Genomic DNA, 22615 nt, shown 5'->3' with positions numbered 1-22615 from the left:
TGGTGTTCTTGGGGTCATAGGCAGCATTCCTCCTCCTCCAAACACAGCAAGTTGAGTTGATGCCAAAGAGCTCCATTTTGGTCTCATCTGACCACAACACTTCCACCAGTTGTCCTCTGAATCATTCAGATGTTCATTGGCAAACTTCAGATGGGCATGTATATGTATTATTGAGCAGGAAGACCTTGCGGGCGCTGCAGGATTTCAGTCCTTCATGGCGTAGTGTGTTACCAATTGTTTTCTTGGTGACTATGGTCCCAGCTGTCTTGAGATCATTGACAAGATCCTCCCGTGTAGTTCTGGGCTGATTCCTCACCGTTCTCATGATCATTGCAACCCCACGAGGTGAGCTCTTACATGGAGCCCCAGGCCGAGGGATATTGACAGTTCTTTTGTGTTTCTTCCATTTGCGAATAATCACACCAAATGTTGTCACCTTCTCACCAAGCTGCTTGGCGATGGTCTTGTAGCCCATTCCAGCCTTGTGTAGGTCTACAATCATGTCCCTGACATCCTTGGAGAGCTCTTTGGTCTTGGCCATGGTGGAGAGTTTGAAATCTGATTGATTGATTGCTTCTGTGGACAGGTGTCTTTTTTACAGGTAACAAGCTGCGGTTAGGAGCACACCCTTTAAGAGTGTGCTCCTAATCTCAGCTCATTACCTGTATAAAAGACACCTGGGAGCCAGAAATCTTTCTGATTGAGAGGGGGTCAAATACTTATTTCCCTCATTTAAAATGTAAATCAATTTATAACATTTTTGACATGCGTTTTTCTGGATATTTTTGTTGTTATTCTGTCCCTCGCTGTTCAAATAAACCTACCATTAAAATTATAGACTGATCCTTTCTTTATCAGTGGGCAAACGTACAAAATCAGCAGGGGATCAAATACTTTTCCCCCCCACTGTGTGTGTGTGTGTGTGTGTGTGTGTGTATGTATGTATATATATATGCATTATAAGGTTTAATATTGTTCCACAGTTCTTTTCTAGTTTCTGCCTCTTATAAGAAACGGTCTGAGAGATGTGTGAGTTATTGCAGTCAACACAGGGTGTCTGATTGCTGATTTCACCAATAAACCAATGATTGACAAGGAACAAGGAACCTACCCCAACAGACTACAGGAAAAAGAGGACCGAGCAGGCCCCCATCCTCATTGATGGGGCTGCAGTGGAGCAGGTTGAGAGCTTCCTTGGTGTCCACATCACCAACAAACTAACATGGTACAAGCATACCAAGACAGTCGTGAAGAGAAAACCTATTCCCACCCAGGAGACTGAAAAGATTTGGCATGGGTCCTCAGATCCTCAGAAGGTTTTACAGCTGCACCATCGAGAGCATCCTGACTGGTTGCATCACTGCCTGGTATGGCAACTGCTCGGCCTCCGACCGCAAGGCACTACAAAGGGTAGTGTGAACGGCCCAGTACATCACTGGGGCCAAGTTTCCTGCCATCCAGGACGTCTATACCAGGCGGTGTCAGAGGAAGGCCCTAAACATTGTCAAGGATTCCAGCCACCTTGGTCATAGACTGTTCTCTCTGCTACCACACGGCAAGCGGTACCAGACCACCAAGTCCAGGTCCAAGAGGCTTCTATATAGCTTCTACCCCCAAGTCATAAGACTCCTGAACATCTAGTCAAATGGCTACCCAGACTATTTGCAGTGCTCCCTCCACCCCCTTTTTACACCAGTGCTTCACTCTGTTGTCATCTATGCATAGTCACTTTAATAACTCTACCTACATGTTTATACTACCTCAGTTAACCGGTGCCCCCGCACATTGACTCTGTATCGGTACCCACCTGTATATAGTCTCGCTATTGTTATTTCACTGCTGCTCTTTAATTACCTGTTACTTTTATCTCTTCTTCTTATCTGTATTTTTTGAGACTGCATTGTTGGTTAGGGACTCGTAAGTAAGCATTTCACTGTAAGGTCTACACCTGTTGTATTCGGCGCATGTGACTAATAAAATGTGATTTGATTTGAAATACCTAGCAAAGCTGCAGCTGGCTGAAAACAAAGCAGCAATCCTTGCCCTTAACTGCACACACAGAACTAACTTCAACAACATGCATATTCTTTCATGGTTGAGGGTTAAAGAGAAATTGACTACTTCTCTTCTAGTCTTGTTTAGAAACATGTGTGTGTTGAAAACCACTTGTATAATCTATTTGCATACACTTCAAACAGACATACATACCCCACCAGACATGTCACTTTGGGTTTCTTCACGGTACCGAAACCAAAAACAGATTGAATGCTTTGCTCAGTTATGTATAGAGCCATGTCATCGTGGAATGCTCTGCCACAGATAAACAGAGAAGAAACATCCTGTATCACAGCGTCTCTCCTCTCTGTAAAGCTCTAATTTAACTCTACTGTATATATGTATGTATGTATGTATGTATGTATGTATGTATGTATGTATGTATGTATGTATGTATGTATGTATGTATGTATGTATATGTGTGTGTGTGAGTAGTGTGTAAATAGTATTTTTTGTTGTCTCTTGCTATATTTCTTATTTTGAATTTAAAGTAATATCTTATGTTGCTCTTGTCTTTAACTGTTCTGTACTTTGTAATGTATGTGTATGTTTTACGTGGACCCCAGGAAGATGTGTAGTACCTAATGGGAATCCTAATGAACTTAACCTCTAAAGCCACTGCTGTTCATCACTAAGCTTTATACTATACAGTAGGTGGTCCTTGACTCCAATTCAAACGGTACAGTACCTGCCATTGCACCCATGTCCTATACTTCTTTACGTTGTATTATCATTAGCTGATGCTATTGTGTGGTTTCCAATACAGGTTACCACAGAGGCCTGAATTGATGCGATAACGATAAATTATAACAACCTGCACCACAGTTTTTATTATTATTCTTTAACCTACTACTACTAGTGTGATGGTTGTAGCCATCAATTGTCCCATGACTATCACCCATTTTAGCAAACTGATTTCATTTCAAACTTCACATTTCTCTAGTATAGGCTACTTATCGTAATGAACGATATCAGCAAAATGCCTGCGATAAATGATCGGCAATGATGGTGTTGATCATTTTCAGTTTGTCATCCGAGCTCTAGTACACAGTTCATGGATAATATTCACCTACCTGTACAGTGCATTCAGAAAGCATTCAGACCACTTCCCTTTTTCCACATTTTGTTACGTTACAGCCTTATTATAAAATGGATGAGGATTTTTTTCTATTTAACCAATCTACACACAATACCCCATAATGACAAAGTGGAAACAGGTTTTTTGAAATTTGCAAATGTCTTCAAAATAAAAACAGAAATACCTTATTTACATAAGTATTCAGACCCTTTGCATCCTGTTTCCATTTATCATCCTTGAGATGTTTTCTACAACTTCATTAGAGTCCACCTGTGGTAAATTCAATTGATTGGACATGATTTGGAAAGGCACACACCTGTCTCTATAAGGTCCCACAGTTGACAGTGCATGTCAGAGCAAAAACCAAGCCATGATGTCGAAGGAATTGTCTGTAGAGCTCCGAGACAGGATTGTGTTGAGGCACAGATCTGTGGAAGGGTACCAAAAACTATCTGCAGAATTGAAGGTCCCCAAGAACACAGTGGCCTCTATCATTCTTAAATGGAAGAAGTTTGGATCGAGGGAAATATGAACAGAGCAAAGTACAGAGAGATCCTTGATGAAAACCTGCTCCAGAGCGCTCAGGACCACAGACTGGGGCGAAGGTTCACCTTCCAACAGGACAACGACCCTAACCACACAGCCAAGACAAAGCAGCAGTGGCTTCGGGGCTTCTGAGTGTCCTTGAGTGGCCCAGCCAGAGCCCGGACTTCAACCCGATCGAACATCTCTGGAGAGACCTAAAAATAACTGTGCAGCGACGCTCCCCATCCAACCTGACAGCGCTTGAGAGGATCTGCAGAGAAGAATGGGACAAACTCCCCAAATACAGGTGTGCCACGCTTGTAGCGTCATACCCAAGAAGACTTGAGGCTGTAATCGCTCCCAAAGGTGCTTCCACAAGGTACTGAGTAAAGCGTCTGAATACTTATGTAAATGTGATATTTCTGTTTTTTTTATTTTGTTATACATTTGCAAAAATTTCTAAAGATCTGTTTTTGCTTTGTCATAACAGGGTATTGTGTGTAGAATGATGAAGGGAAAAACAATTGATTAATTTTTAGAATACGGCTGTAACATAACAAAGTGTGGAAAAAGTCAAGGGGTCTGAATATTTTCCGAATTCAGTTCCATCCTGTTTAATTGAGTGCCGCATTGCATTATGGATTGCACATCATTATTGTAGTAGACTGAGCCCTGTTTAATTTATGAGTGACAGTAATACAATGGCTTCTGTAGCATCCTTCATAAAGGTACATGGTACGATCAGATATTCCTATCTCAGGATTCTACACAACATCCAGACAAAAGAGCAACAAAGAGTTCTAAAGCAATCTCAGATGAGGTTATGAGGAGCAAACCAATAACGTTCCACAGCATTCTATTTCATTTCGGTACAACACAACTTTTATGTCTGTCTGTTGATATACAGAGAGGTGCCTTAAAATCCCATCATGTGCTTAAAGGACACCTGGAACCTTCTTCTGTCTATTTGGATGAATAAACAAATTGTTATTACGGTTGTGATATTCATGGACTTTTTTGGCACTTGGATCCTGTCTGGGTTTTGAACACCACGTAGACAGCAAGGCCAAAAAATCTTGGTGATTATATTCTGTCATGGACGGGATGATAGATTATCTAGTATCCCTCATCACCAATCTCTCTCTCTCTCTCTCTTGCTCTTGCTCTGTGTCTATTTCAGGGTCCAGTTTTGGGCCAATATCCTTTCAGTGCAACTACGCGAGACTACCACAAGATACTCTGGAGCTAACATTCTACAAAAGGTAAAATATGTGGCTTTTTGTTAGACAAACTACAATCACAATTTGCAACATAGTCTTTTCACCGAAAGACGAACCACTCATTATTTCCCATTTCCATCTGAGATGCTCCATAGCGTTACACTGATGACCATCCGCCCCATTCGTTCCTTGTCTCACCACGTGTCTTAACCTCCTGTGGCGCCCCATATTCTCCTCTATCACCACCTGCTACCTGTAATCTCATTATGTCCACCAAGTCAGTAAGTGTGTTGTTGGTGCCAGAGCCAGGTGTTCACACTCTATCTAAAGGGCTTCCTCACCCCTTAGGTTGCATTGGTCAGATCAGGTCAGGGAGAGACTTGGCACAGCTAGTGGCCATGGGCAGCAGACAGAGACACACAGGCCACAGGGCAGCTAGGCTACTAACAGGATCAGGAACCAGGAACACTGTACCATAATGATCATCAGGATGGTATGTCCTATACTTGTTTCATATAGTAATGTTCCAATCCTCTTTTAAGAATGTTTGTTTGTTTTCTTTGTCTCTACACGAATTATTCCATTACTATGACTACTATTTAATGGTATGCTGATGTAGTCTATGTTACATGTCTACCTCAATATCTGATATTGCTGACATAATGATGACCATTGTGGACTCATCCCACTGGGGAAAAAAACTGGTTGAATCAACGTTGTTTCCACCCCCAAAAATCTATGTGATGACATTGAATCAACGTGGGAAATTAATTGGATTTGCAAAAATTAATCAACGTAAGGGTATTTTGTATTTTTTTTTCACCCAACTTTTAACCTAAATCCAGTGTCCTCGTGACATATTTTGTTGAATTCACATTGCATTCACGTTAGTTGACAACTCAACCAAATCTAAATCAAAACTAGACGTTGAACTGAAGTCTGTGCCCAGTATAATTGTGCCTGTGAATTGCCTGAGTAAAAACACCGGTTTCCAGCATGGTTGAACTCTCTCCCCACCAGAGCTATTCACACAAGACTGCTCTATTAACCTCAGTATACACCGTAGGAAGACTTCAGCCTTCAGTAAATGGGTTTCTTGGATTAATTGGGATTAGTGAATGGCTTAATCGAGTAATTAAGACCTAAAATTAAACTAAATCCAGAGGACTCCACTAGCTTTGTTTGGACTCCCGCCCTCTACTTATTTACAGGTACCACAAACGGCTTGAACTAATGGCTCACACTTAATTTATCTCAATCTTAATCTCTCTTATCTCTTATCTCAATCAGTTCTAAGATTAAAAAAAATGATACATGTAGTATGACAATAAAACATTAGCTTTATTTTATTTCCTGTACAAAAATGGAAAGCAGATGATCGAAGGTATTGCATCAATCATAGTAGAAGGTGTTGTTGAATATCCCCTCCCATGCTCTTTTCAGAAACTGAAAGATGTGGAGTCCATTATTAAGATAGTGGACATCGATGGGAGAGATCAAGTGAGGGACTTTGCAGAGGACATGGAGAGAATGCTGGGGTCCAAGATGAAGTCAGTTAAGGTGAGTACAGAGGTTAGAGGTCAGAGGTCTCTCTCAGGCCAAGTGTTTTTTTTTCGTACTTTTAACTAAGACAACCTAAAACGCATCAGATTACCTTGCGGACCAGGTTTGGCCATCGGGCCGCCAGTTGATGTCGCCTGCTACAGCATACCATCTTTGAGTTACCACCCACAGAACTGTTACCGTGTGTGTTGTGGTTAGGCTGGCGATTTAAGAAACATCTTTAAATAAATATCTTTATTTTCTCCTTAGAGGTTGGCTGAGTCTGCGGAGGATGCAGATTTGTACCACGACTTCAACAAAACGCTAGAGGTTTGTCATTCTATCTGTCTGTGGGAATATGAGATCTCAGATTTATCAAAGTATTGCTAATATGATTATCACAAACCTTTGCCACAGTACCACAATAGAGAAAATGAAATGCCTAACCGTCATGCACATTTTGATGACAACAAAAACACACAATACCATGAGCAGAAGCCTTTTTCAGATAGAATATAGGCTGTATACTTCTAATGTTACACGACTTACAACAATTCTCCAATGATAGTTGATGAATATGAATCTAACTTTTCCACCGTTCCAATGCTGTCCTTCTCCAGTTTGACTACTATAACTCCATGCTGGTGAACACAGCAGATGAAGATGGTAACTTCATAGAGCTAGGTGGTGAGTTTCCTCTGGAGAAGAATGAGCATTTCAACAACCTGCCAGTCAACACAATGCAGAGTGACGTACAGGTTCCAACCAACGTCTACAACAAAGGTGTGTGTGATGAAGTTCAAACAATAATTGTTTTCAGGCCCTTGGGTCCAGATCCTAACTTATCTATGCATGAAATACAGATTTTGAATTCAATGAGAGATTAGCATGAAAATTGAGTTAGGTGTGGCTTAGTCATCCTTTAACTGTCACCTGTTTCACTTTACTATATGTGATGTCACACTTTCCATCCCACTCATTTGCTGCTCTCTCTTTCTCCTCTGTGTAAAGATGCCTACATCCTCAATGGAATCTACTGGTCGGAGGCTCTGAATGACGTGTTCATGAACAACTTCCAGAAAGACCCCACCCTCACCTGGCAGTACTTTGGCAGCTCCTCGGGATTCTTCAGAATCTACCCTGGTAAAAGACCTGAGGAGACTGGTGGGAAGAGCTATAGAAGGACAGGGTCATTGTATTGGCTGGAATGTAATCATTGGAATGGTATCAAACACATTAAACATATGAAAGCCACGTTTGACTCCGTTCCATTTATTCCATTCCAGGCATTACAATGAGCCTGTCCTCCTATAGCTCCTTCCACCAGCCTCCACTGTAAAGGGCGGCAGGTAGCCTAGTGGTTAGAATCCCTGAGCTGACAAGGTAAAAATCTGTTGTTCTGCCCCTGAACAAGGCAGTTAACCCACTGTTCCTAGGCTGCCAGTGTAAATAAGAGTTTGTTCTTAACTGACATGCCTAGATAAAAATAAATAAAAGGACTAAGCAAAGAACTATCATGTTTGGAGCCCTCAGTCAGCTTCATACAACTGATAGCAGCACAGAATTGTATATTGAAAAGTTTGGTTAATAAGGGATAATCAACGATGGGCTATGCCTTCTCTGGAAGATATTGCATGATGTGGAAGGTGTGCTCCACGATTCCTTAGCGTCGTGAAAGTAACCTTCCACGGAGTTCAGTTATTTTCCAGAGAATACAGAGCCCTGAGTTTATTATTCCTTTCATACTATGGCTATAAATTAACATATTTGCTGCTAGAAATGTATTAATTTGCCAGTAGAAATGTGACAAGTTTACTAGCTAGCTAGATAGCTACAGTAGTTGCTATGATAACCAAGAAAACAGACTTTCTAGCTTAGCTAACCAAACCATCATCCTAGCTTGCTATTTTGAAAATCTAATTCAACAATGCAAATAATATTTTCATTTCGGGTTTTGCTTTCAAAAGCAGGACAAACATAGAATATGTAAGAATGAACTTCATAGTCATTCAATTACACCATGCGTTATAGGGAAATAATTTACGCTCTAGAATGCCCTTCAAGCCAGTATTCAACAGTGCTATGGTATAATAGTGTATAAATCCAAAGTATAGCATAACAGAAAATATAGCACAGCTAAACAAAAGCATACTATCTGTCACGGCCGTCGTATGAATTGGACCAAGGCGCAGTGGGTTGAGTGCTCATTTTGACGTTTATTTTAAATAACCACGAACACTTCACAAAAACAAGAAAACGGATGACAACATAACAGTTTGCAGGCTAACCCTAGCAGTGTAAAACAACCTCCCACAATTCCCAAAACAAACATACTCCTAAATATAGGACCTTCAATCAGAGGCAACGATAACCAGCTGCCTCCAATTGAAGGCCCCAATCCCAATGACTAAACATAGAAATAAACACCCTAGAAACAGACATAGAACTATACAACATAGAACTAAACCAAAAACCCCGGAAACATAAATCAAACGCCCCTCTACATAAACACACACTCAAAACCATATAAAACAAATACCCCCTGCCACGTCCTGACCAAACTATAATAACAAATAACCCCTTTACTGGTCAGGACATGACACTATCAAAAAGAAACCATAGAATACCATTTGTTTTTACCCCCAATTGGTAGTTACAGTCTTGTCCCATCACTGCAACTCCCGTACGGACTCGGGAGAGGCAAAGGTCGAGAGCCGTGCATCCTCCCAAACATGACCCTACCAAGCCGCACTGCTTCTTGACACACTGGTCGCTTAACCCAGGAAGCCAGCCGCACCAATGTGTTGGAGGAAACACCATACAACTGGAAACCGTGCCAGCATGCATGCGCCCGGGCTGCACAGGAGTTGCTAGAGCGTGATGGGACAAGGACATCCCAGCCGGCCAAACCCTACCCTAACGACGCTGGGACAATTGTGCACCACCTCATGGGTCTCCCGGTCGCGGCTGGCTGCAACACAGCCTGGGATCAAACCTGGGTCTGTAGTGACACCTCATGCAGTGCCTTAGACCGCTATGCCACTCGGGAGGCTATAAGATGTCGACTTCAATATAATGTTGTAGGATTTTAATGGATGCCATGATGTTTACTCACTGTAAAGATGGTGTGACTGTATTTTTTATACAGGTATCAAATGGACTCCAGATTCGAATGGTGTGGCTGCGTTTGACTGCAGGAACCGTAACTGGTAAGCTATTAGTAAATCTACTAGTAGCCTCTGGGTGGCATCGACCTTGACCAGAGTAAGACACTTCCTGATATCAATGTGATAAGGGAGGAGCTAGACATTAAGACATCAATCAATCAAATGTATTTATAAAGCCCTTCTTACATCAGCTGATGTCACAAAGTGCTGTACAGAAACCCAGCTTAAAACCCCAAACAGAAAGCAATGCAGGTGTAGATGCACTGTGGCTAGGAAAAACTCCCTAGAAAGGCCAGAACCTAGGAAGAAACCTAGAGAGCAAACTGGCTCTGAGGGGTGGCCAGTCCTCTTCTGGCTGTGCCGGGTGGAGATTATAACAGAACATGGCCAAGATGTTCAAACTTTCATAGATGACCAGCAGGGTCAAATAATAATAATCACAGTGGTTGTAGAGGGTGCAACAGGTCAGCACCTCAGGAATAAATGTCAGTTGGCTTTTCATAGCTGATCATTCAGAGTATCTCTACTTCAGCTGCTGTCTCTAGAGAGTCATTAGGCCAGGTATTCCTGAGACTGTATAGGCTTATAGGCTTATGTGACATCTATACACAAGCTTTTACCTATTTTAGTGGTGTCATTTATTTACTTTTTGGCTTTCTAAATTGAACAGAACTTCACTACAGCATTCACCCTACTGTACTTTACTTAGCCAGTGGTAAGAGAGTGTACACGGCCTGTCCTAGGACTTGGCTTGTATTGCAACCACACGACACTTGAGCTGGCAGTTTAAAGAATGGGATGGAAATTGTGATTATCAACCCTGCTCCAACAACAAGTACCATGATATAATTACTGACAACTGAGAGTCAGGACCTTGATTTACCATCTCATGCAGTCCAGTATGAGTCCAGTATGAGTCTCCTATCACTGCTGTTAGGCCGTGGGGTTTCCCTAGGCCCGAGGGAGGATATCCTCCTAACTAGCCAATCAGTAGCATTTCCAGCTTCCAGGTATTCAACAAGCCATGTTGATGAGCTTTAGGTATTATATGGATGCCCTCCCTATCTCTCCACTCAGTTAGAGAGTATCCTGGGACCTGGGCTGCCCCTGACTTTCAGATTAGTGGCAAGGATAGCACCCAAGGCTCTGAACACAGCAGCACAGGGAGACACAGACAGGCCAGACCAGAACAGTCTAATCTGATCCCCTAGAAATACTTTAAGCTGCTCCTTAAGTGGTTCATCAACAGCTCAATACCCAGGTCAGTGGGGTTCACATGGATGCCATATGTCCCTATTTATAAACATGTACATATAAAAAATACCAAAAGAGTGTGTGTGTGTGCGTGCGTTTGCATCTGTCATGTTTTGAAACTAAGTTGATAGGGAGGGACAGTGTGGTTGGGATGTTATACAGTGCCATATGCTGTAGGCCTACACTGCTTTTTTAATTGAAGGTGGATCGTTATGTCAAGGGGTTGTGAATTATATGGGGAACGTTTTTTCATGAAGCGGCATGAGAAAGTGAGAGAACCGTTGACTGGGGCCTCCATCCTATGGTCCTGCGGTGCCCCGTGCTCCTATCTCTCTCTCCCCCTGTCCCCCAGGTATATCCAGGCTGCCACCTCACCAAAGGACATTATTATCGTGGTGGACATCAGTGGCAGTATGAAGGGTCTAAAGATGACCATCGCCAAGCACACTATCAACACCATCCTGGACACACTGGGGGAGAACGACTTTGTCAACGTCATCGCTGTGAGTCAACCCTCCTCCTGCCTCTAAGCACCAACGGAACAAGACATCTCAAACATAGGGTCTTGTGATTTCCATGTGTTGAAATGTGGTGTTCAGTTGGTGTTCAGTTGACTAAGCCATCCCCATTACATTATCTCACCTTCACACATGACCTGTTACACTACTACACTGTTACAACACAACAGTGTCACACTGTTGACAGGACTACAGCCCTGCCTTGTGGTCTTTTCTCCCCACAGTACACTGACTATGTGCGCTACGTAGAGCCATGCTTCAAAGGCACCCTGGTGCAGGCTGACTTGGACAACCGCGAGGTAAATCCATTATCTTCTTCAGGTAATCTGTGGCCACTAAGCCACAGAGCTCTTACCTCTCAGCAGGGCTCTAGCAACTCAAAGTGTTCTGTTATGACATTACACCCCTGTGGAGGTGGAGCGTGAAGGGCCACCTTGGCTGTCAGTCATGCTGCTAAGCTAGGTGTGGAGAAGTTGGCTCCACCTATTGGCTTAGTTCCTACTTCATGTATTGGCCCAGTGTGGATCAGAGAGCAGGCCAGGTCAGCCATCATTCACAACCATCAGCCTACTGTGGAGAGGGACTCTAATGGATTGTGACTGACAGGGATGGAATCATTTAAAAATATGTATACTATAATAGTACGGGGAAAAATGTATGAAATGTATGCATTCACTACTGTAAGTTGCTCTGGATAAGCGCGTCTGCTAAATGACTAAAATGTAAATGTATGTAAATGTAATATGTAGAACACAAATTTACATATATGATATTTTTTATTTTACCTTTATTTAACTAGGCAACTCAGTTAAGAACAAATTCTTATTTTCAATGATGGCCTAGGAACAGTGGGTTAACTGTCTTGTTCAGGGGCAGAATGACAGATTTTTACCTTGTCAGCTCAGGGATTCGATCTTGCAACCTTTCAGTTACTAGTCCAAAACTCTAACCACTAGGCTACCTGCCGCCCCAATATAGAAATGTAATGTATGCATGAAATGTATTGATAAGTAAATCAATATGATTTTAGCGTGCAAAATGTGTACGTAGACTACATGTATGTTTGTCAGGCAGTGCAATGTATGAGAGAGAACAAAAGGGTTCTTCAGTTGTTGCCATAGGAGAACCCTTTTGGTTCCAGGTTTAACACTTTTGGGTTCCAAGTAGAATCCTTTCCACAGAGGGTTCTACATGGAACCCACAAGGGTTCTACCTGGAACCAAAAAGGGTTCTCCTATGGCAACAACTGAAGAACCCTTTTGGAACCCTTTTTTCTAGCATTGAAAAAAACTCTCTCCCTAATTTCTGAATCACGCTTGTAGCTACAGTAGACTATGCTTCTTGTAGCTACAGTAGACTATGCTTCTTGTAGCTACAGTAGACTATGCTTCTTGTAGCTACAGTAGACTATGCTTCTTGTAGCTACAGTAGACTATGCTTCTTGTAGCTACAGTAGACTATGCTTCGGGGGGAGGGGCAGATACCCTACACATGCACAGACACTGGAATAGGTTTCTGAGTGAGGGCTTTGCATTCACGCTTTGTTGCATTTTTTTGTGCGAGAAAAATGCCCAAAACATAAATGAACGTTATTAACCGGTTTCCATGCTTTTAAAATAACGGTTTCGTTCTGGAACAGTGTGGATCACTTTTGTTCTGATTCTGTTCCTCAAAAATGTTCAATATTTTCTGGTTTTCGGTTCTGTTCTTTTTCACCGGTTCCATCCCCTGCTGAAAAGTGATGTTAAATCAGTCAATCAATCACTCTCTGTCCATATACTGTACCGTAGCAGTAATCAGTCAATCAATCACTCTCTGTCCATATACTGTACCGTAGCAGTAATCAGTCAATCAATCACTCTCTGTCCATATACTGTACCATAGCAGTAATCAGTCAATCAATCACTCTCTGTCCATATACTGTACCGTAGCAGTAATCAGTCAATCAATCACTCTCTGTCCATATACTGTACCGTAGCAGTAATCAGTCAATCAATCACTCTCTGTCCATATACTGTACCGTAGCAGTAATCAGTCAACTAAGTGATGGCTGGGCAGACTGACTGGCAGGTAGGTAGGTAGGCAGACAGGTAGGTAGGTAGGTAGGCAGGCAGACAGGGAGGGAGTAAGGGAGGGTCACAGACAGACAGGCAGAGAGACAAGCATACTGGCTGGTAAACTTTGCGCTGGGTGATTTATGAGCTACTAATGTTTTCCTGTTTGGTTTTAGCCACCTGGCATCTGCTCCTACAGTATATCCTACAACCAGATCCTCTCACGAACATTCTGTATGCCTCTAGCACCATGATGGGTATAACCTCAGGAATGAGGTTCACACTGGTTACCCTTAGGACCTTTTGTTAAGATAATTAGTGCCTGTGTACTTGCCAGGTGTGTTGAATAAACAAACTTGGAACATTACACACTTTTTTGCATTATAGTTTTCAGTCAATCAAATACCATTGGAATAGTGTGTTTAATACAATTGTCACAAAGAGCTTTATAGCCAGCAACCAGAGACTGCAACCAGGTCAGAGTGGCCATGAAAAACTCTCTTGGTATTCAGTCAACTGGACTGGTGTATTTGACCTTACACTGTCATGTCCTGTGCTAGGCTGTGCTGCATTACTGTACTTACATTTTTTTTAATAAAAAGCACCTTTATTTAACCAGGTAGGCCAGTTGAGAACAAGTTCTCATTTACAACTGCGACCTGGCCAAGATAAAGCAAAGCAGTGCGACAAAAACAACAACACAAAGTTACACATAAACAAACGTAATGTCAATAGCACAATAGAAAAATGTATGTACAGTGTGTGCAAATGTAGAAGAGTAGGGAGATAAGGCAATAAAGGGACCATAGAGGCAAAATAATTACAATTTAGCATTAACACTGGAGTGATAGATGTGCAGATGATGATGTGCAAGTAGAGATACTGGGGTGCAAAAGAGCAAGAGGGTGGTCACATTGTTTTCTCACCGTAAAAGGTGCTGACCTCTCCCTCAACTCAATTCAATTTTCAATTTAAGGGTTTATTGGCATGGGAAACATATGTTTACATTGCCAAAGCAAGTGAAATAGATAATAAACAAAAGTTAAATAAACAATACAAAAATTTACAGTAAACATTACACTCACAAAAGTTCCAAAAGAATAAAGACATTTCAAACGTCATATTATGTGCAAATAGTTAAAGCACAAAAGGGAAAATAAATAAACATAAATATGGATTGTATTTACAATGGTGTTTGTTCTTCACTGGTTGACCTTTTCCCTCTCTCTCTCTCTCTCTCTCTCTCTCTCTCTCTCTCTGTCTCTCTGTCTCTCTCTCTCTCTCTGTCTCTCTCTCTCTCTCTCTCTCTCTCTCTGTCTCTCTGTCTCTCTCTCTCTCTCTCTCTCTCTCTCTCTCTCTGTCTCTGTCTCTGTCTCTGTCTCTGTATCTGTCTCTCTCTCTCTCTCTCTCTCTCTCTAGCATTTTAAGGTGCTAGTGGATGAGCTTCACGTGAAGGGAGAGGGAAAAGTTGCAAAGGCCATGAAAGAATCCTTCAAAATCTTGAACGAGGTTTGCTACACACACACACACACACACACACACACACACACACACACACACACACACACACACACACACACACACACACACACACACACACACACACACACAGGTATACTTTCACACACTTGCTGTTGGCCCAGTCTCAGTTCTTCACTGTGTGGTGCTTCCTCCCAGGCTGCGACTAATGGCCAGGGCAGCCTGTGTAACCAGGCCATCATGCTGATCACAGATGGAGCCATGGAGGACTTCAAAGACGTGTTTGAAGAGTTCAACTGGCCTGATCGCAGGGTACTGTAGGGTATATCCAATATTTTCTTCAAATGAATAACTACATACACACTTGACCTACAGTAATACCTATTTACGGTACATTAAAATGTAATACAATTGAATTGGTCGCATACACATATTTAGCAGATGTTATTGCCGGTGCAGCGAAGTGCTTGTGTTCCTCGCTCCAACAGTGCATCAAACAATACACAACAAGTAAATTCTTCTGTTATTCTGTTTTCTGTTTCCCTACTTCCCCTGAACAGCAAGGTATTTTGAGGACATCACTTTAACAGCCGTATCAGTTTAATATGTTCAGTATTTAATTAATGAACTGACTGAATTGTATATCAGTTTCCTATACTGTCTCTTTCAGGTGCGCCTCTTCACTTACCTTATTGGCAGAGAGATGACCTTTGCAGACAACACCAAGTGGATCGCCTGCAACAACAAGGGTTACTACACACACATCTCCACTCTGGCTGACGTGCAGGAGAATGTCATGGAGTACCTTCACGTCCTGAGCCGACCAATGGTCATCAATCACAATCATGACATCATCTGGACCGAGGCTTACATGGACACTGTGGTGAGTACAGCAGCTATACTTACCCAGTGTGCTTTGCCTAATAACTGCAGTACATTCTGCCTTTTCTTCCAGGATCCAAATCTGAACTTTCTTTGGCTTCAAAGGCAACATGTTGTTGTTGCATTTAACCACGTTTGTCACCTCACACTGCCCTGTTTGAAAGTCAACTATCTACTGTAGTATCATGGTGTGCTGTCAGTTACATTAGTTCATTCATTCTGTGTGTCTGTGTAGTTTATGACTCCTCCCTGTATTTGTCTTCTGTCCTGCTACTGTGCTCATTCTCTCATCTCACCTCACCTCTATCACCGGACCTGACCCTCACTCACTCACACTGACAGCTACCCAATACGAAGGAGGTAAAAAGAGACTGTGGGAAATACATCTTGTCTGATAGGGAAGCCCTTTTACTGTAGTCCTCTTCTGTTTAGGCCTTGTGGTAATCGTGAACGCAGTCTCCCAAGCTTTCGATTGGCTATCACCAATTGCAGTTGTATGGCACCCTCTAGCGTAACGAGTCTTAATTGCAGGTATTAGAAGTTAACACGTAGGAGTAGTACCAGAACCAACAGCTTTTTGATTTGGTTTAGGATAAACAAAACGTTATTTCTGATGCATAAATATGTACTAATGCTGCAATTATTCCTCCAGCTCTTTGCCACAAAGGCTCAAAGTTTACTTCTCATGACCACGGTGGCAATGCCTGTCTTCAGCAAGAAGAAAGAGACGGTCAGTGGACTAAAAGCCTTTGTTAGATTTAAATGTATATTTAACATGAGAATGGTGGTAATCAAAGTAATAACAGTTAGAAGTTGTAATTTAGTAGTCCCTTTGAGGCACCAGACTATTCTTCCCCAATAGCCTGTTACAACTGTAGTAATCTAGAGCTATAAAAGGTGTGTGAAGTACAGTACCAGTCAAAAGTTTGGACACACCTACTCATTCAGGGTTTTTCTTTATTTTTACTATTTTCTACATTGTATAATAATAGTGAAGATTTCAAAACTATGAAATAACACATATGGAATCATGTCGTAACCAAAAAAGTGTTTAACAAATCAAAATATATTTTTAATTTCAGATTCTTCAAAGTAGCCACAGATTTCCACCGGTCTAATGTCCATTTCTAGTGTTTCTTGGCCCAAGCAGGTCTCTTATTCTTATTGGTGTCCTTTAGTAGTGGTTTCTTTGCAGCAATTCGAGCATGAAGGCCTGATTCAGGTAGTCTCCTCTGAACAGTTGATGTTGAGATGTGTCTGTTACTTGTGAAGCATTTATTTGGGCTGCAATCTGAGGTGCAGTTAACTCTAATGAACGTATCCTTACTTTAAGACCTTCATGTCTTAAAGTAATGATGGACTGTCGTTTCTCTTTGCTTATTTGAGCTGTTCTTGCCATAATATGGACTTGGTATTTTACCAAATAGGGCTCTCTTCTGTTCACCAACCCTACCTTGTTACAACACAACTGAATGGCTCGAACGCATTAAGAAAGAAAGGAATTCCACAAATTAACTTTTAACAAGACACACCTGTTAATTGAATTTGTTCTTAACTGGCTTGCCTAGTTAAAGGTTAAATAAAAATAAAAATACAATTTAATTGAAATGCATTCCTGGTGACTACCTCATGAAGCTGGTTGAGAAAATGCCAAGAGTGTGCAAAGCTGTCATCAAGGCAAAGGGTGACTACTTTGAAGAATCTCAAATATAAAATATATTTTGATTTGTTGAACACTTTTTTGGTTACTACATGATTCCATATGTGTCATTTCATAGTTTTGATGTCTTCCCTATTATTCTACAACATAGAAAATAGTCAAAAATAAGGAAACACCCTTGAATGAGTATGTATCCATACTTTTGACTGGTGCTGTATATTTCAACCTGGTCAAGCAGTTCACTGTGTGCACAGTGCATCTGTGTTGCAGTGAAATGTTACTGTAGTTGTTGTGCCATTAGAAGTCTTATAAACCCTCCTCTCCCCTTCTCCTCCAGCTGAGCCATGGGATCCTGCTGGGGGTGGTGGGTTCTGACATCCCCCTGTTGGAGGTAATGAAGCTGGCTCCCAGATATAGGCTGGGTCCCCATGGTTACGCTTTCCTCATCACCAACAATGGATACATCCTGGCACACCCTGACCTACGACCTCTGGTGAGTACAACCGCTGTAGAGCTTACGCTTGCTTCCGACTATAGTAACTGGTAGGGTTTCATTATTCCGGGAACTTTCAATAAATTCTGTGGTTTTCCCGAAATCCCAGTTGGTGGATTCCCGGAATCTGGAGGGAATAAGCAGGAATTCCGTAATCCTCCAACCAGGATTTCTGGAAAACTAGGGAATTTATTGAAAGATCCCAAAATGTTGCAACCCTCATCACTTCTAATACTACTACAGTCCATATTTCTAATACTATAGTCACGACTGCAGTCACCAGTACTACTACCGCAGTAAAAACTACTATTAATACTACTACTACTCTGACCTGGTTTCAAATCCCATTTGAAATCTTTTGTTTTAGGCTGCCTGTACTATTACATTCAACTAATAAACAATAATTATCACACTTCTACACTGTTGCTTTATTTCCATTTTTATTTATAGAGTAAATAATATAGATTTGATGTTGTAGAATTCTGAGACAAAAACAGAAAATATAAAAACAGTGGAATGAGAACAATCACAACGAAAGACACTTCACTGAGCAGTGTAAGACGAGAGAAGCAACTCTGCAACATCCTAAAACATCAGATGCAATCACTTGAACACGCACTTCAAACATGTAACCTTATTAGAAGCACAAATAGGATGTTTGTCCCACAATATATCCAGTGGACTGTAGCACTCACATGAACACACACTTCAAACATGTAACCTTATTAGAAGCACATATAGGATGCTTGTCCCAAAACATATCCTGCGGACTGTAGCACTCACATGAACACTTATACCTGTAATAAGTTGAGGACAGTTGAGGACTTGTGAGGCATCTGTTTCTCAAACTAGACACTCTAATGTACTTGTCCTCTTGCTCAGTTGTGCACTGGGGCCTCCCACTCCTCTTTCTATTCTGGTTAGAGACAGTTTGAGCTGTTCTTTGAAGGGAGTAGTACACATCGTTGTACGAGATCTTCAGTTTCTTGGCAATTTCTCGCATGGACTAGCCTGACGAGTTTCAGAAGAAAGTTATTTGTTTCTGGCCATTTTGAGCCTGTAATCGAACCCACAAATGCTGATGCTCCAGATACTCAACTAAAGAAGGACAGTTTTATTGCTTCTTTAATCAGAACAATCGTTTTCAGCTGTGCTAACATAATTGCAGAAGCGTTTTCTAATGATCAATTAGCCTTTTAAAATGATAAACTTGGATTAGCTAACACAACGTGCCATTGGAACACAGGAGTGATGGTTCATGATAATGGGCCTCTGTACGCCTATATAGATATTTCATTAAAATCAGCCACTTCCAGCTACAATAACATTTACTACATTCACAATGTCTACACTGTATTTCTGATCAATTTGATGTTATTTTAATGGACAAAAAATGAGCTTTTCTTTCAAAAACAAGGACATTTCTAAATGACCCCAAACTTTTGAATGGTAGTGTATATACCCACAATTCTAGACTTACAAAGCAGCTCTGCAGTGGCTCTGTTAAAGGTACTCTGTCACAGGTTGAGCTGGACTAGGTGATGATTACTACCAACAGTGGAACTCAGCACCCAGATTAGCCCCAAAGCAAGTGGCACATTCCTGGAAGTTATTATTCTCAGCTAGTGGATGTTGTGGCAAATAAACACATATATTTCTATGGCTATGAGGGCCAGAGTCACCTAAGAATTTAAAAACACAATAGCCATAAAAACACAATATGCCTTGCAAAATCACACTACATCAGAACAGAAGATTGTACAATAAAGGGAACGCTGAGTGTAGTAGTACAATAAAGGGAACGCTGAGTGTAGCAGATCGACAGGGAACGCCAAGTGTAGCAGATCGACAGGGAACGCCGAGTGTAACAGATCGACAGGGAACGCCAAGTGTAGCAGATCGACAGGGAACGCCAAGTGTAGCAGATCGACAGGGAACGCCGAGTGTAGCAGATCAACAGGGAACGCCGAGTGTAGCAGATCGACGGGGAACGCCGAGTGTAGCAGATCGACGGGGAACGCCGAGTGTAGCAGATCGACGGGGAACGCCGAGTGTAGCAGATCGACGGGGAACGCCGAGTGTAGCAGATTGACGGGGAACGCCGAGTGTAGCAGATCGACAGGGAACGCCGAGTGTAGCAGATTGTTTAGTAAGGTGTAGGACAGCTGCCAGAAGTTTAAGTCTCATCAATCCCATGAGAAGTTAGCTGTTCATCGCCAGAGTTAGGAGGAAAATAATGAAAAGAATCAGGCAGAAACATGTTTTCCCTGCAGCAATATGCCACAAAAAACAGGCAGATAGATCAAGCTCCTATTGGACAGTCGTCATGTTGAGATGGTGTGAGATGTAGGAAGAGCATGCAGTATTGTCAAGCTTAGGATGTTGGAGGGTGGTGCAAGGCACATTGTGTTTTTAAATTCTTCGTCCTTGTCAGTGACCACACTCAAACAGTCAGTAGCCACGCTCAAACAGTCAGTAGCCACGCTCTAACAGTCCAAAGAGTCTAACCTAAAGACCATCTCAATGTTCAATTTGCAGATTTTGTGTGGGGTCACTGATTGGTTATTGAACAGAGCATGAAAAATGTCATTAAATGGTTAAAGAGTCTCAGATGACAGCCTCATGCTCAACACCTAGAGCAGCACAGTGGAGGGTTGTATTCATTAGTGTACACCGTAGACAAAATGTTTTGCAACAGATAATGAAAACAAGCCTTTCTTATCGGGCAACTTCAGCTTGTCCCTCCCAGGCAACCATAAAATGTGATTCTGGGTGCCAAGGTTATTTTCTGTTTTATTTAACCTTTATTTTGACAGGGGGTCATGCTGAGACCAAGGTCTCTTTCACAGATAAGCCCTTTATACACATGAATACACATCAATTACACATGGAAATACACATCAATTACTCTTCAATATATACTATACACATCAATTACATTTCAATATACATTATACATATCAATTACACTTCAATATACACTATACACATCAATTGCACATCGATCACCACTTTATTTTAAGAATGTGAAATGTCAGAATAATAGTAGAGAGAATTATTTATTTCAGCATTTATTTCTTTCATCACATTCCCAGTGGGTCAGAAGTTTACATACACTCAATTAGTATTTGGTAGCATTGCCTTTAAATAGTTTAACTTGGGTCAAACGTTTCGGGTAGCCTTCCACAAGCCACAATAAGTTGGGTGAATTTTTGGCCAACTTTTTTTTCAGTTCTGCCACAAATGTTCTATAGGATTGCTGAGCAGCCTTTCAGGTTATGTCGATATAGGACTTGTTTTACTGTGGAAATAGATACTTTTGTACCTGTTTCCTCCAGCATCTTTACAAGGTCCTTTGCTGTTGTTCTGGGATTGATTTCCACTTTTCGCATCAAAGTACGTTCATCTCTAGAAGACCGAACGCGTCTCCTTCCTGAGCGGTATGACGGCTGCGTGGTCCCATGGTATTTATACTTGCATACTATTGTTTGTGCAGATGAACGTGGTACCTTTAGGCATTTGGAAATTACTCCCAAGGATGAACCAGACTTGTGGAGGTCTACAATTTTTTTCTGAGGTCTTGGCTGATTTCTTTAGATTTTCCCATGATGTCAAGCAAAGAGGCACTGAGTTTGAAGGTAGGCCTTGAAATACATCCACAGGTACAGTGAGGGAAAAAAGTATTTGATCCCCTGCTGATTTTGTACGTTTGCCCACTGACAAAGAAATGATCAGCCTATAATTTTAATGGTAGGTTTATTTGAACAGTGAGAGACAGAATAACAACAAATAAATCCAGAAAAACGCATGTCAAAAATGTTATAAATTGATTTGCATTTTAATGAGGGAAATAAGTATTTGACCCCCTCTCAATCAGAAAGATTCCTGGCTCCCAGGTGTCTTTTATACAGGTAACGAGCTGAGATTAGGAGCACACTCTTAAAGTGAGTGCTCCTAATCTCAGTTTGTTACCTGTATAAAAGACACCTGTCCACAGAAGCAATCAATCAATCACATTCCAAACTCTCCACTATGGCCAAGACCAAAGAGCTCTCCAAGGATGTCAGGGACAAGATTGTAGACCTACACAAGGCTGGAATGGGCTACAACACCATCGCCAAGCAGCTTGGTGAGAAGGTGCAACAGTTGGTGCGATTATTCGCAAATGGAAGAAACACAAAAGAACTGTCAATCTCCCTCAGCCTGGGGCTCCATGCAAGATCTCACCTCGTGGAGTTGCAATGATCATGAGAACGGTGAGAAATCAGCCCAGAACTACACGGGAGGATCTTGTCAATGATCTCAAGGCAGCTGGGACCATAGTCACCAAGAAGACAATTGGTAACACACTACACCTTGAAGGACTGAAATCCTGCAGCGCCCGCAAGGTCCCCCTGCTCAAGAAAGCACATATACATGCCCGTCTGAAGTTTGCCAATGAACATCTAAATGATTCAGAGGACAACTGGTGAAAGTGTTGTGGTCAGATGAGACCAAAATGGAGCTCTTTGGCATCAACTCAACTCGCCGTGTTTGGAGGAGGAGGAATGCTGCCTATGACCCCAAGAACACCATCCCCACCGTCAAACATGGAGGTGGAAACAAGAAGCACATTAAGGTCATGGAGAGGCCTAGCCAGTCTCCAGACCTTAATCCCATAGAAAATCTGTGGAGGGAGCTGAAGGTTC

The 22615-nt window shown here is 41.8% G+C and overlaps 1 protein-coding gene across 1 annotated transcript in view; it reads left to right on the top strand.

The window, feature by feature from the left end:
- LOC106584529 (voltage-dependent calcium channel subunit alpha-2/delta-4) overlaps nucleotides 1-22615 on the top strand; it is a 102764-nt gene that overhangs the window by 12166 nt on the left and 67983 nt on the right. The window contains exons 2-14 of the mRNA XM_082968251.1: nucleotides 4839-4920; nucleotides 6322-6438; nucleotides 6691-6750; nucleotides 7041-7203; nucleotides 7432-7563; nucleotides 9569-9629; nucleotides 11194-11344; nucleotides 11584-11658; nucleotides 14833-14922; nucleotides 15091-15204; nucleotides 15563-15775; nucleotides 16427-16504; nucleotides 17772-17927. Coding sequence (XP_082824377.1) covers nucleotides 4839-4920; nucleotides 6322-6438; nucleotides 6691-6750; nucleotides 7041-7203; nucleotides 7432-7563; nucleotides 9569-9629; nucleotides 11194-11344; nucleotides 11584-11658; nucleotides 14833-14922; nucleotides 15091-15204; nucleotides 15563-15775; nucleotides 16427-16504; nucleotides 17772-17927 — 1492 coding nt within the window. The remainder of the gene's footprint in view (nucleotides 1-4838; nucleotides 4921-6321; nucleotides 6439-6690; nucleotides 6751-7040; nucleotides 7204-7431; nucleotides 7564-9568; nucleotides 9630-11193; nucleotides 11345-11583; nucleotides 11659-14832; nucleotides 14923-15090; nucleotides 15205-15562; nucleotides 15776-16426; nucleotides 16505-17771; nucleotides 17928-22615) is intronic.

Source organism: Salmo salar, chromosome 23, assembly GCF_965601325.2.
Source record: "Salmo salar chromosome 23, fSalSal1, whole genome shotgun sequence".
NCBI lineage: Eukaryota > Metazoa > Chordata > Actinopteri > Salmoniformes > Salmonidae > Salmo > Salmo salar.
Note: the sequence above shows the minus strand (reverse complement) of the source record. Positions and strands in the feature narration are given on the sequence as shown.